This window comes from Manacus candei, unplaced genomic scaffold (genome assembly GCF_025592945.1).
Source record: "Manacus candei isolate 608988 ecotype Guabito, Panama unplaced genomic scaffold, ASM2559294v1 h1tg000065l, whole genome shotgun sequence".
Taxonomy (NCBI): Eukaryota; Metazoa; Chordata; class Aves; order Passeriformes; family Pipridae; genus Manacus; species Manacus candei.
In genome coordinates, this window is record NW_026138113.1 from 7,871,951 (window position 1) to 7,887,500 (window position 15,550).

Sequence of the window (15,550 nt, forward strand, 5' to 3'; positions counted from 1 at the left end):
CAGAATTGTTGCAATGCACTCTCTTTAAAATGTATATATTTCTCACTGATGTCATTAAATCACAGATACAGTGAGCTTTAGTGTTTATACTTCTGCCTTAAATACCCATCTCATTTGTCATTTTTTCCCAAGTAACCTTGTGGGATGAGTGCTGAATTTGCCTGATTGGTGAAAAAGTGCTCCTAGGGTAGAATTATTCTTGTTGTTTTCTAACTGTGGAGCAAGTAGGGAAATTCTGCTTGCTCCCCTTCATGTGCTAACACAACATGAAAGTAATGTTTCATTGTTCCCTCTCCCCCCTCCCCAGTAAAGAATGTGCCAAATTTTAGTTTTTAATACTTAAAAGAAATGGTTTGTTATGTAAAAAAATTATCTCTGGGCACTTTTTTCTCTGTTGGCAATCTATGGTTAATAGAAAACATGCCTAGTAAATAATAGTTTTGTATGGCATCTGAGGAAAATGTACATTTAATGGTGAATGAAATCTTATATTATGAGTTACTGTGAGATATAACAGTTGATCTTACAGATATCAAATTACGATATATCCATGCTGTGTTTACCATGATTTTACTGAGAGAACAACAGGAGCTGTCTTGATTATTGTCTGCAGGGTTATTGCAGAATCACAGCAACTGCCCCTTTAGTGGTGAGATTAAACCTTTGGTTATACACCATCAAGCATATAATATTTTAAATTTATTTTAAGAGGCTTTTTCTTCATGCCTGAAAGATCTCCAAGCAAATAATTTATATTTAGTGTGTATCAAATGTTTTTAGTTTAAATGCACATAGGCTGCAAGCCCTGGATAAGAGGGAAAAAAAATCAAGGCAATCTATACACATCATCATATTAAATTCTGACTATTGGCTCGCAAAAATAATCTAAAACTAATATGTTTCATTTATGCTTAAAATTCAGAGGCTGCATTAATTTTCAATAAGGGAAATATTATTGAAGTGCCTACTGGTGCTGCTGTGGTGAAGGCAGGCAGAATATCTCCAGCACATGCACTTTCTCAGGAGCTTTGCAGTGTCTGTACCTGTTTGGTCCCACATGAAATTCTGCATGGACATTCTTTCACTGAGAGACAATATTTTTCAGAAATAAACTGTTTGACAGAAAGCCTTGGAATTTGAGCAGATTTTTAAAAGTTTGGAAAGTTGTGACAATTATTTCCCCTTTTAAAATGGCAGAGGTTTGTGGAGCGGGTTGGGAGGCTTGGCTGTGGAAGGAGAAGTTGCCTCCTGTGTTTGCTTTTGTGCAAACTCTGGTCATGACCCCATGACCTTGGGGGCTTTGGGCATAGAATGTCTAAAGAACAACCTAACTTACTGATATCTTTTATATAGAAAAGCAGTTTGCGCAGCATCCGTACAATCTTCACTTTATAAAAAATTATTTAAAATTTAGTACCCTTATTTAGGTCTTGATTGTGCAAGAGCTGAGTGCTCTTGTTTCAACTGAGTAATTTGTTCATAGAAGACCTTTTAAGTAGTCAGTGACACAGAAGAATGTTAAATAGAATTGGGTGAATAACAATAGGGTTTTAAAATGCTCAGCTTCAATATATTTCCATTAAATTATTTTCTTTTTAATTTTTTCAGTGCACTTTTTGAAGTATATTTCTAAAGCATGAATCCAGTAATGGGTCTGGTATGGGATTAAATATCTAGACATGCATTTCCCCTGCTAGGGGTATGTTCATAGCTGTAGTCCCAGGATTATTCCTCCCTGTTCACTTTAGTTCTTCATTTCCTGGGACAGAGTGTAGCACTGGCACACCCCAGAGCCTGTGAGACCATCAGCTGTAGGTAAGGAGGGAGGTCAGCTTCCTTCCTTAAGTAATGTTCTCTCAGGCCAATTAATTGAAAGGATTAATTTTAATTTTATCTTGGTGGTCCAGTTCAGGATGTGGCCCTGCTTTTAGAGATTCCCGTGGTGGAGCTTTGCTCAGCAAAGGGCAGCAGTCCCACTGAAAAAAGCAGAATGCTTTGCTCTCCAAAGCAACATGGCTTTTGTGGCAGCTGATTTCTCCTGATTTCAGATTGTTCAGTAATGGGCAGCAGTCAGACCTTAAAGGCAGTGTCTTCTTTTCAGATTAATGAAGAAATGTTGAGTGACTTTCAGCCATGAAATGATGGGAATGTTTAATTCTGCTGCAAATGGGGGAATTTTCATTCCATTCTCTTGCCATGGAGGCTTCTCTCTCTATCATTTGAGACATGGGACAGGATTGTGTTTGTTTTTCAGTGAGTAGTTGGAGTCCATTTCTCAGATCCAGATCTCTCTGAGGCAAAGGCTGGACTCTGTAAACAGCATTAAGTAATTGATTGTTATTGTTGACACCAAGTTGTCATTATGTTCCTTCCTCCCCCAAAACATCTCAGTGATTTTTGTTAAGATTCATGAGTTTGTCCTTCCCCTTTGAAGGAAGTGAATTATATTTTCACTCTGATGTGGGCAATGGACAGAGAAACTTGCCTAAAATGTCTGGGAGAAATCTTCTGTCAGAGCAAAGCAGTAGCAAGCATCTTTTGTAAATCACTTCTGTGGAATACATTTTTAATGTCCAAATGACATAAAAGCCTAAATTAATTTTTTTTCGGGACGAGTTCAGCAACTTTAAATAGGTATAAAGTAGGATGATTACACCTAAGTTAAACTGTGAAGCAAATGAGTCAAAACATAAGAGTATCAGATAATTTTTCATAACGAATGCTGAAAAAGATTTCACTCAGCTTATGAATCTGAGAAAATCGATGGTAATATTTTGAGAGTTGTGTTATCAACTATGACATTCATTTTTCAGCACATTTATAGATTGCTTTCCTGAATCATCCCCAGAAAACCTGTAATTTGCATCTTGGGTCAGCGTTGTTAATGTGCTGCTCCGTGCTTTCAGTTGCCTTTTATTGCAGAATTTACTGCCATATATATGTTTACTATTTTGAAGTACAAGTAAACAATATCATCAAACCTGACATTTATATGCCAGCTCCTTCATGCAGGAGCTGATTTCTGACCATCTTCAGAATGGCAGTGGTCCATTAAAAGACTTTTTCCAGACAAATTTGGGTGTTTAAGAATGTCTTCACAACATAAGGCTTTTTTTTGGAGGGAGTGTAGTTCCTTGTTTTGCACACAAAGGAAAATCCCTGCAGCCACTGAAATGCTGTATCTTGCAAAGTCCTGTGAAGAACCAGGTGTCTGCCCTGGGAATACTTTGTCTCAGTTCCCCAAGCCATTTCTCTCCTGAGTAGCAACATGTAGTGTGAGCCTTATTTACATTTTGGATAGAGAAGTAGCAGAAGGGACACTCCTCACCTGTATTGTCCCTTGTCAGGGGCTGAAGATGGGACATAATCCCGGTGGTGGAACCATCTTTCAGGAATGTTGACTCTTGATAGGAACATGAAGTTCATGTGAAAATCAGAATTAATTAAAGTGTTGCCGATTAATTCAGTTCAAACCGAGGTCATGAGTTCTTTATTACAACTGATACTTTGAAGAATTTGCCTCTTATAAAATATAAACTGGATTTTCAGTTATTTTTCTAGATGTTGGTGGTGTTATAACTCTAATTTGAATCTGGAGTGAGATATGTGAGATCCTAGTGAAAGAACTGATTCTTTGTACCATGGAAAGTTCAAATTCAGAAAGAGACATGCACAAACTAAAAGAATCATGTACCTATCTTAATACACATTATTAGAAAATAACCCAGCTATTATGTTTGTCATCCCATGTCTTTTATAAATAAGTTATTAATCTATCAACTGCATGTGTTTAAGAGTAAAGTAGTTTATTTTTCTTGTGTTGTTGATTTTCTAGCAGAAAAAGCATTAACTTTGTACTTTATCTCTGAAATGGAATCAATTTGAATTTGTCAAACAGGAAGAAGGTGGAGAGCGATTATGAAGCTCTTCAGGAACGACTCCATACATTGCCTGACAAACTGTCCTATGATATCATGGTATGTAAAGTGTAGAGGTCACACAAGAAAATGGGCTAGAACTGTTAGTAATGGGGTGCCTGCACTGCTGGTGAGGTGTTACTGCTTAGTAATGTTACATTTATTATGATAATAGTGAAACCTTTGCTTTTGTTTCTTTCTCTTTTCTTTGAAATCCATTATAAATCACAGTGTTACTGACAACTGAGAGCTGATGACATAAATGCTTAACACAAAACCTGACATGTTTGATATGTAAATCTATTGTATAGAAAACTATAATTATGACTGAATTACGGTACTTAGTCATTTCCTGAGAAGAAAGTGGCCGTAGTGTTTCCTGATTCATGGAAATAAACCCTAGAACATTGATTTTTACATAAAAAGGTGCTGCTAATTTTTGTTCCACCGATCTTCCTATTGACATAGCGATCTTTTTCTGGTGCTTTGAATCTTCCCTAACAACTGCACAGCTCCCTGTGTAAAATTTGCCTTGTTGGCTTGAGCTCACCAGAATTTTGTACAAATTGGCTTCTCTCTCTTTCTTTTTTCCCTCTTCCCCTCTCCGGTTCAATTCAAGATACATCTTTGAAGGGAGGGAAGTTGTCCTGTACATAACTGAGTGGCTGATTTCAGCACACAGTGCCTGACTGCTGTCTTCCTTGGCAGTCTGGCTCAGATGTAGAGTTGGGTTGTTAGTAAGAAGGCGTTGGAGTACACTTAGCATGTGGGAAAAAGAAGTGTTTCCCTTTCCTGTGCTGATGATACAGCTCTGGATTTTATTTGTGTAATCCATTTATCATGTATGTACGTGTGGCCACATGATGTAAAGCAAAAAGATTGTGTTGTTTCAAAGCACAGAAACCCCCCTCTTTTTAAAAAAAGCTTGATAGAGCTTATTCTAGTTAAAGGAGCAATATCAACTCACATCTGTTATTTTAAATGTATATAAATAGTTCCTATCCTGTTAGCCAAATATTTTCATATGTTTTCAATTTTGCTTTCATCATTTTGGAGAAAGAGTGAACAGGCAACTGGTGCAGTCTGCTACTTTAAAACCAAGTCAAGGAGAGTACACGTGTAGGAAGAACACATTCTGCATAGTCTTAACATCAGGGTCCTGCCTGCTGGAGAACTGTTTCAAGCATTGGTACCCTCCTGGATATTGAAGCTAGGGAAGATTGCTTTCAAAGGAGACAGACCCACTAGGCCAGGTGCTCTGCTTCAGCACAAACATGATGAGAAAGCAAGTGGCTGTAAGGAAATAAAAAAGGAGCCAGAGGAATAAAGCAGGAATAAACTGTCGGAGACGGATCTCTTTCTACCCTAAGAAAAACTTGATGTGGATGTGTTTCTTACCTTTTTGCCTCATCCATTTTAAATTTAATTGTATTTTGGTCTCCTGATCTCTTTGATGGAAGCCCAAAAGCAGCCAGGCAGGTGACCTGAGGGTCAGATGCCAGGGAATAGTGCAGGGGACAGGGATGAGGATGGCCAGAGCTCCTCCTCAGCCATAGGACTTGCCCAAGCCCTGTCTGTAAAGTGTGGCTGGTAGAAGGTGTCTTATGTACAGGGCACTGGTTTTATGACTTTACAATACATGTTAAAATGGGGCCAACACGTTTTAAGAAGCACCTATAAAGTTATAAAATGTGTTTATTACCAGTGTACTCCTGTCTGAAGTGTTCCGCTTTTATCTGTTGTCCGTGTGCCTGGAGAGCTGTTACAGGATGAGTGATGTTGGAGCATCACTGGGAGGTTGAGGTCTGTAAACTGTTGAGTAACACAGCAGAGTGACATTAAGCACTGTCTGTGGTCCTGCTAATAGCCCCACAGAGTTTGTAGAGTACTTAATATTAGCAGGACAGATACTGAGAAAAGCAACTCTGAATTGGCCATACCTGTTCAAGTATTTTAAAAATTTTGGCAAACCTAATCAGGCAATTAGGAAATTAATGTAGTCTGCATGTAGCAAATAAGTAACTCAAATGATAATATTTGTATTATCAAGGTTGATATGTTTGCATTAAGTGAATTTGTTTTCCATGTGAGCATTCAGCTATACTATAGTTTTATGTCACAGAACAACTTGTCTGGTGAAATACAACTTTTCAGATTTTGTAAGTACAATACTAAGTTCAAATGGATCTTGTCATTTGAATACTTCTGAAGGGTTAGTCATTAAATAACTTCTGCAGAATTTTCTTTTAAACTCTATATTTTACTTTTTAAAAAAAAAACCAAGACATGTATGACTGTCTACATTTTATTTTCATTAGTGATTTTGAGCAGTTTCTTCTGTGTCTTTGACAGGTACCTTTTGGTCCTCTTGCCTTCATGCCAGGAAAGCTTGTCCACACCAATGAGGTCACTGTTCTGCTTGGGGACAACTGGTTTTCAAAATGCTCAGCAAAGCAGGCTATTGAGCTGGTTGAGCACAGAAAAAAACGTATGTATGCTTCTGAATAATTTAATAGTCAAAAGGATGTATCTTTGTATTGATATATAAAATTAGTGACATCTACACTGTTCACTTTTTTTGATGAACTCACAAACAGGAGTCTCATTGAACTGTAATATCAATTTAACACCTTATTTTCCGTCTTTACTTGACAGTTGACTGAATACTTCTAATTAGAAAGGCTAAACCAAACTAAAAAGCACCTTTCACTTTTCTTTAATGTGACAAATGCTGTGTTCTCTTCCAGAAAGTGGACACCATGTAGTGCTTTTTTACTTAGTTAGCTTATTCCCTATATTCTGTTCCCTTATCTCGTTTCTTATTTCTTTGCTGCCTTGTCCTCTGTTTTGGTTGGGCTTTTTTGTCTGTATAATTTTCCAGCTTTCTTCTCCCTCTATACATACTTTCCTCCTGCCTGTTGGGTTTTTTTTCTCACTTGCTGCTCAGCTGTATTTCTGCTTCCTGCCCTTGACATTCCTGTCCATTGGTGTGGAGTGATCCACTGGATCTCCCCAGTTCAAGTGCAGTTGATCACTACCAAATTCATCTTAGGGAGCAGCACATCACAGAGGCAGACAGGCAGTTCCTGGGTTTGTTCCCAGCTCTTTTTAGCTGGTGGTGAGATCTTGGCTTTGAAGAGCCAGGACTACCAGCAAGTGCTGTGCATGGCACACTTTGCAACCTCTTTGTGTTGGAAAGAATGAGAGCCTAAAATATTTGCTGTAAATGTCAAAGAAGGAAAAGCACAACAAAATGGAAAATAAATTGGTGCCTATTAGCCTTTGCTGTTTGCTTCAGATAAGCATTTGAGTTGATTTTTTTCATATTGGTTTTACCTGTAGTCTGTCTCATTCCTGAGTGAGTGCTCACTGCAGCTTTGCCCCATGTATTTTACAACTACCACAACTATTTACACTGAATTTTTGTTTGACTTCAGCTGTCCATGTTGCTGCCTGCAGCAGAACACCCTGGAGCTTCCCCATCTGAATAAGTTTTTTTTTTTCAATTTTGTACAGGCAATATCTGTGTAAGAAAAGTTGGTGTTGTTCTATAAAAATTCATTTCCTGTATTACTTTATAATATTCCTTTATGAAGAGCACTGTCAAAATTGTGTGATTTGTATATTTTACCTATTATCTTTCTTAATCTGGTTCTCATGGCACAACTTTGCAATTTTCTTTCTTACTGAACTGAATCTACATTATTTATTGTGACTCTTATGAGATCTCAGATCCACATCTTTTTCCTTGGTCATCTGATATTTTTTTCCATGCTGCAGAATATTTTTGTCACTGTTATATTCAGTGAAATCATTTGACCTTTGCATAGTAGATGTTTGAACATTAAGTAGTCTGCTGGGAGACACACAATAAATGCTGGATTCTTTCCTTTATGATCTTTTAAATTGCATTTAAAATACAAACTCAGAAATACTAATTTCTTTTAAAGCAAAATAGACATTGATACTGGATATAAAGCCTCCATTCAGCTGATAGTTCACTTCAGCTGTGTGATGGCTGCCAGTGGGAGGCTCCAAAACACTGATATTAACTAAAAACTTTTTTTTTAAAGGACTGTTTTCAGTTTGGGATGATAAAAAACATATTAGTACGTATGATTCTGAAAAAAAGATACTTCTTCCCTAGATATACTTTTCTCCCTTAAAAAAAAACAACTGACTTAAACTCTTTAAACCCTTTTCATACTAAATTAATGCAACTTAGAGAAGAATACTGGAGATTTTATTAGTTTGTTCTAATCTGAAAAACAGTATGTGAAAGACCTGTAGGACACTGCTGTATAATATGAATTGGCTGCTTTTGGCACAAATGTGCAAGACTGATGTTTGACAAGTGTTAGTTTTGAGTCTCTTTTGTGTATTTATTGCACTGGAGTTATTTTCCCAGGTATGGCTTCTGATTTCACTGGCATTTTGTGAGCAGAGGCTCTTCACAGTTTACAGGGCATATTGGGCATTACCATTACGTTGACACGACGTGATTTGATTTTTAGCACATAATCTTTTTGTTTTGGACATAAATTCTGTGAGTAGGTCACACCCGCTGGAAAGGAGGGCACGCTCAGTGCAGGGGATTACACTGCCAGCAGTCCCCAGCGTCCAGTGCTCCAGGGGGAAGGTCCTCACACAGCAAAGCTTTTTAAGCATGTGCTTAAGGCCAGTGTGTGCTTAAAGGCTTTTGATATATAGGAATTGGGGTCTGAACAGAGCAAAGAAAGGCTCATGCCGAAATAAAGCTGGCAATATTTGTTGATGGTTTGCTTCTTCAGTGACCTACATTTTTTTTTTTTTATCTAATACTACTCTATTTAATTTAGATGGGTGTTTTTTCATAAGTAGCTGGTCAAATCTGTTCAGATAACTGAAATGAACTTAATTAGTACAGCACTGGTAATTCAGTGCTTTACCAGAAATTAGGAGATATAAGGAAATAAATACAAGACACGCATTTTCATTGCATGTCATATCTCGTGTGTCTCACTCTCCTGAATGGTGAGAAGTGGGAGAGCATCTGTTCAGGGTTTAAGTTTTCTATTGGGACTGGCTCTTAGGTAGAAAAGGGTAAGAGATTCCTCTAACTCAGTTCTGAATTTTTTTCTCGCTGGTTCTGAGGAGTTTTCGTTATTGCCTTTGACTAATCTGACGTGGGTCTGCCCACTGGAGACCTCTGGCCTTTGAGCACATCAGTGCCCCAACAGTTAATTTAATCAAGGCTCACAGGACATTTCCTTCACAGTTATATTCCTTCTGTGTGTGTTGGATGCATGCAAGAATGGAGAATATGAATTTGCATGCTTAAGCAGCAGTAGTGCCAGATAAATCAAACAATATCAGTGAGTATAAAGCCTTGGAAGTTAGGGGTAGCAATAAGAGTGTACTATATATAAAAGCTTTAAATATTACTTAGCACTAATTAGGTCATCCTTTTTGTCTTAGTAGTTTTGTTAAATTTGCTTTTTAAAGGAGAACGAGTGAAAAAATGTTTGCTTCTGTGGAATAGAGAAATGCCCAGCCACAGCAGATTAACTTCTTGGTTAAAATTTATTTAATTGAAAGGAATAATTGAAGGGTGACTGTACTGAATTTTGAATGCACTTTAACTGACATAGCTGTAGAAAGCTGTATTTTGGGGATACATTTGTGTATGCTTAGCTTTTGATTTAGATGCAAACTGTTCAGCACTGTGATTGGTTGAAATGGATTTGGTAAAATTTGGGACAGTCACTCATGTCAAATGTTACTTTTTCATAAAATATTGATCACGTTTTCTTGAATAATATTTGAGTTGCAGTAGATCTTTGATTTGCTGTGCATATTTTTGACATTTGAGAGGTTTAGTAACTCCCCAAACTGTTAATAAATCTAATGAAGTTTATGGAATTACCAAACATATTTTTAATTGTTTTAAAATCATTGCAGTTTGATAAACCAGGTAGTACAGATAATGGAAAACACTTAACACATATGTTTGTGTGTAAAAATGTGAAGAAATAGTGAAGTAGATTAAAGGATATGCACACCAAATTCCATTAAAATAAAAGAAATTAGCTTTTTAAGTATGTCACAGTTTAGCACAACAATAATGCAATTGTACTTTTTTTTCTCCTACAATTATCTTGCTTAAGGTACTTCATAATATTTCTGTTCTCCTCAAGGCAAGACTGTATTGTCTCAGTATTCAAAGAGGAAATAAAGATTCTTTTTGTGAATATGGGATTATATCTTTTACGTGTTTGTGATGATATAAATTACATTTTTTCTCTATATCAGTAATCGCATTAATTCTTTAAGATGGGAAATTTTTCATTACAATAGTCCCTGTGGTAGTTACTATAGAAAAAAATTAAATAGATTTTTCTTGTAAATATTTGTGGATTAATTCAGTATGCTAGGTATTCCAAGTGTCTAAACACTTTAAAAAGTGGGAAATTAAAACATGCACACAGAACTAGGAGTGGTTTTATTGTGTTAAAAATTTATCAGATTAAAAAAAAAATCCCACTTAAAGGAGAATTGTTGAACTACTTAGCGATTGTGTCTTCAGTATATGTAAGAATACCCTTGCAGTGTCATGCTGCAAATGAATTCATGAAATGAAAATACTGATTACATTAACATACAGTATTGTGATAGTACCCAATTGTAAATTGCAGTATGTAACCTTTAATACAAATATTTGTGTCAATCAAAATTGACCGATAGCTTGGTATACAGGGTTTAAAAGATACCATTGTTTTTAATAAGATGATCCGGGAGGATGAGGACCAGTTTGAATTTGTTCCTTATCAGCATTTCCAGAAAAAAAGGATATTGTCTCCAAAATACATGATAGGAAGGCTTTCCATTTCCCATCTGTGAATGAGTGAGGCCTTTAGAGGTTTCAGTTTTTCATCCAAGGGTGAAAATAACTTCCTTAATATTCTAAAGAATGTAGCACAACTTGCCTACTCATATTTTTGGGGGTAAAGAACAAAAAGTGCAGGCAGTGTTACAAAGAAATTTAGCCATTGCTTTTCTTTATTAAAAAAAAAAATAATTTCTGCTCTTTTTCGTGCATGCCAGAGAATTCTGCCTCACTGTGCTTTTGAACTTTTTTTTAACCATTTTTTGCGATTATCACTTTTTAGTTTGATAACCTCCATCAGTTCCTTCCTTACCCTTGTTAAGGTAGGAGCTGATTCGGTGGAGTGCTAAGTGCTCTAAATTTGCTCTGCAGTTCCCAGGAGGTGTTTGGTTTCTCACAGGACCACGGCCTGGGTATTTTAACCAGAACACAGTAGAAGAAAGTAAGAAGCATAGACTCCTTTCCCTAACTTTTACATACTGTGATCCAAAGAAACCCTTACCTTTTCACAGTTTTTACTGGACAACAGAGGAGTTATCTGAATGCCACCCTTCTTCATTTAGGAGGAATTCAAATATATTCACATAATTCTAGCAATTACATAGGTGTGTGAACCTAAGAGAGAAATGTGGTGCATTTACTTAGTGTTCCTAAGGCCAAATTGCCTATACAAATTTTTACAGAAGAAAATCCAAATGACTTTGGTTTTGATACCAAGGGAGCATGGAAAACAGAATGAAAATTGTCTTTAAATGATGCAAAGTTCCTGCACAAAGGATTGCATTGCATTTTAAAAGACTAGTGCAGTTGCTGTTATAAGGAATGAATTTATGTGTCTTGTTGCAAGTACAAAGAGAGCTTAAATCCATATACACAAAGAGCCATCATTCTCTTTTAACTCTTAAATCCATTTCTAGAAAAATGAACAGGAAAGAGTAAAAAAACAGAGAAGGGTGTTTTGAAAAGCTTTTAGCAGATCCTGCTTTCTGCAGAACTGCAGATCTTACTTGTTTCAAGTAGCCTGTGATAGTTTGTTGGAAAATGATTGGCCACAAAAAATTCCGTTGCTTATTAAATATATATTTATTGAAATACATTTAAAAATCCTCAGATGATTGATCTACTTATTCAGACCCTTAAAAGCAAGAAAATAAGTAATGCACTTCAAACAGCACACTGTAAACTCAACCCATTAATAGTACTTGCAGTTGTGCTGTAGTGTTTGTACTTTTGCAAGGAAATACCTTCCATCTCCAAAGGAATTCAGGAGTGGAGCATGTGCATTGGTTTGTATGATACTTCACCTCCAGCCTCAGTACCATTAACATGGTCTGTTAACAGACTGCATGATAGAGGCATTCTTGTTTTGTTCAGGGGTCTGTAATAATTGGGCTAGAAATTGCTGATTGGATTCTGCATGCAAAATGCTGTTCTGTGGGTCTCCCATGTAACTTCCCTTCTGCACCTGGAGTGGGATGGTGGCAGCCCAGCATTTCCATGGTGGAAAATGCCAGCTGTTGAAGTACTGCCTTCAGGTTGTACCTCCAGGTTCTCGCTCTGGAGGAACTGAGTCAGTAACAGAGGTAGGTGGTTGTTCCCTGGCCTGTATCAACACTCTGGGTATAACTGTATTAACCCTGGTTACCTTTTACTTGAGAAATTGTGTTGGGCTGCGAGAAGATCCTGACTCTAAATCTCAATTGCATACAGAATTCTTTGTTATACTTAATTTAAAATTTCTGTCCCATCACCTATCCTCAAAGGAGATTATTTCCTAACTTTTGTGTGTTTTTTCTGTTATATATCCATGAGACTCCCCTGAAGGCTAACAGAACCTAGTGAGGTGCACTAGGCTTCAGCTTCATCTCAGTTTGTCCTGTTTCACAAAGTCTGACTTTTCAAAATAGATCAACCTGTTCTCACTATTCTTGTCTGTTCTTACTATTTAAATCCCAGTGTAACACACAGTTTCCAGAAGTAACTAAAATAATGTCTATGATTCCCCAAATCCTTATAGACAACACTCCAAGGACATTAATGTCAAACTCAGATAATTAAAATTTGTATCCAGCCAGGCTAATTAACCCATTAAAGCCAAAACGCATAGATGAGAATTTGTGTCAGTTTGGCATTAGTACGTTGTCATGTCGTGTAAAATCTGGTTTCGGTGGACTTCATTTCAACAATATGAAATGTGTTCCCCAATTATTTTCTCCTCTACCAGTGTATTTGTAGCAAGGAGAGGGCTGCTTCTTAAAAATGACTAATCGTGGTGTAGGAAATCCAGTCAAGTCCTTTTAGACTAATAAGGGAGCTGGGAAGGAGTGATCTAAATGTAAAGAGATCTTGCTGCCTGGAAATATTCAAATGCTGCTGTGTAGAGGAAATCTACATATCCTGATTTCTGGTTCAAATACCTTTTCCTTTTGGCAGTTCTGGAAAACAGTCCTGGAGGCCCTGGCTGGTCTGTGGGGCTGAACTGTCTTTCCAAGTGGTTTAGCTGAGACATGGAAATAGGAACTACACGGGTTCACCTGAAAGCCATGTCAGACTTTGCTCAGATTATTGGATGTGACAAAGTTGGACAACAGCCTCTGGTTCAATCCGTCTTAAAAGGCTCTAAGAAGCTTAAACCACGGGGTAGTAAGAGGAGGAGACTGTGGAGCCTCTCTTATTCTACTGATATTTTTATGGGGGTCTCAATTAATAAAAAACCCCCTGTAGTTTGTAGAGTGACTTGTTTCTCAGTAGTTACTGTGCATTTCAAAATTCAGTGAATTATCTTGGAGGCTTTTAGAGTGTGCAGTGGCAAGTTTAAAACACGAAACCCTGAGCTTGCCCTCCAGTTGGGTGAATGAGCCTTTTTCCAGGAGGCCCCTTCTTTGCTGAAGGGCCTGACCAAGGGAAAGTCTCTCCTTTGACCAGGCAGGAACCTCGGTTTTCTGCTGGCAGGGCAAGGTGAGCAACCTGGTGGGGCTGAGTGGGGACACCGGGATGGAGTGTCATGTAATCCCAGCTGTCCGCTGCTGTGCTGTGTGGCCTGGGGCAAGTCACTTAAACTGTCTGTTTCTTCATCTGTAAAATAGGAGAGAGTAACTCTTACCTCCCTCACAGATTAGTTAATGCTTGTACAGCATTTTAAAGTAAAACACTGTGTGTAACCGCTCAGTGTCCTTACCTAACGGAGCAAACCAGCGTGCTCCCATCTGAAAAGCAGCATCACAGCCTGGTGCTCCAGAAGCAGCATAACCTGGATGGCTGTTGAACAATATTTAGATATGCAGGCAATGAGTGAGACACTCGTGGTGTTTAAGAAACAGCTGAGCACAACGTTTACTATGAATGTAAGATAACAACTTGACAAAAATCGATCCCAACAAGATGCTTATGAATACTGAGACTACCTTCAAGGGCTGAAGGCACAGGTGGGAGCATTTTGTAGGAAAACTATCACCACCTCTCTTTTATTTGGACTTTGGAGGTGCATTATACACCAAAGGAACTGTGAATGATGTTTGTATGAATTAACTGATAATAAGAGCTGCTGTGTGTGATGGAGGATGAGGCAGCTCTCAAAGGAGTTGTGTGAGGGGAGCAGGACCCCAACTGTGTATGGAAGGAGCTGTGTCCTCTGATGGGTCTGTGTTGGCACTGCTCGAGACATCAAATACTTCTTGTAAATGGTATTTCATCCAGGAGGAAATGCAAATGCAGAGCTTTTTTCATAGAATAATCTTAAGCTATTTCTTAGAAACAGCCTAACTAATGGAGATGACTGCACATTTGACACATAGGTCACTGTTTGGTTTAAAGGTTAATGCTTTTGAAATACTCCAAAAGTCTGAGCTGTGCTTCTTGTTGGAAAGGGTGGGCTTTGCTTGAATAGCCTTTTCCAAAATGCGTAAAATTTTTTCTAAGCTATTTACTGCAAGTAATACATTTTAAAGGAATTGTATTTGAGATACTGTGAGGTATCAACAAGGAGAAAAGCATACAATACTGCATCTGATAAAATTAGGATGAGAGTAATCCCACAGTTAGTGGTAGTTGTTTTCCCTTGGCTGTTTCATGCATAATTCTCTCTTCTGCATGTGTGGAGGGAGAGAAAGAATCTGAACCTGTTTGTAGAAGTCTGAGTCACTAAGATTTTATTTTGTAAGTACAAGTACAAACTCATTTTGTCTACTTAAAGGCATTTTGTAATAATTTCGTGGTTATTAGTATATTTTCACACATCCTTATCTGAAAGGCCTATCATTTTATGAAATACAATCTCTGAAACATTTACTACTGCATGCCCTAGCCAGAAAACTGTATGGGGAGTAGCTGTGTATGGACTTAAAACTTTTTAGGATTTGCCTCAAGACCAGAGAGATACTTAATTAAATATTAAAGTAACAGGCAAAAGGAGAGTTAAGAGTAAAAATACTGAGAATTGTTTTGAAAGTGATTTTTCAACTGGAATATTTTGTGGTTGTTGTCCCTCATTACACATTCCTCTCTGTAGAATGGGAAGAGCAGGATGCTCTACCATACTTCTATACTGTGAAAATAAATAATTTGGGGTGTATGAGGTTTTTTTATTTGCTACAGTACTGGTGATCACAGATCATTAATGAAGAAAAGCAGTGCTGAGGCAGGAGGTAGCCAGATTCATGGAGTGAGCTCTTGCTTAAAAAAGTTTCTTGGAGTGTGACTTTGATGACCCTGTGTTAGAGAGGATCTCTTTCCCTCCTTCATAGTATTGTATGAGACATCTTCTTGTATT

General features: G+C 37.5%; 1 protein-coding gene across 1 annotated transcript in view; it reads left to right on the forward strand.

Annotated features, from left to right (window-relative positions):
* Positions 1 to 15,550, forward strand: part of URI1 (URI1 prefoldin like chaperone) — a 41,720-nt gene that overhangs the window by 11,848 nt on the left and 14,322 nt on the right. Inside the window, exons 3-4 of the mRNA XM_051805523.1 lie at positions 3,899 to 3,977; positions 6,270 to 6,405. Of these exons, the coding sequence (XP_051661483.1) occupies positions 3,899 to 3,977; positions 6,270 to 6,405 (215 nt within the window). The remainder of the gene's footprint in view (positions 1 to 3,898; positions 3,978 to 6,269; positions 6,406 to 15,550) is intronic.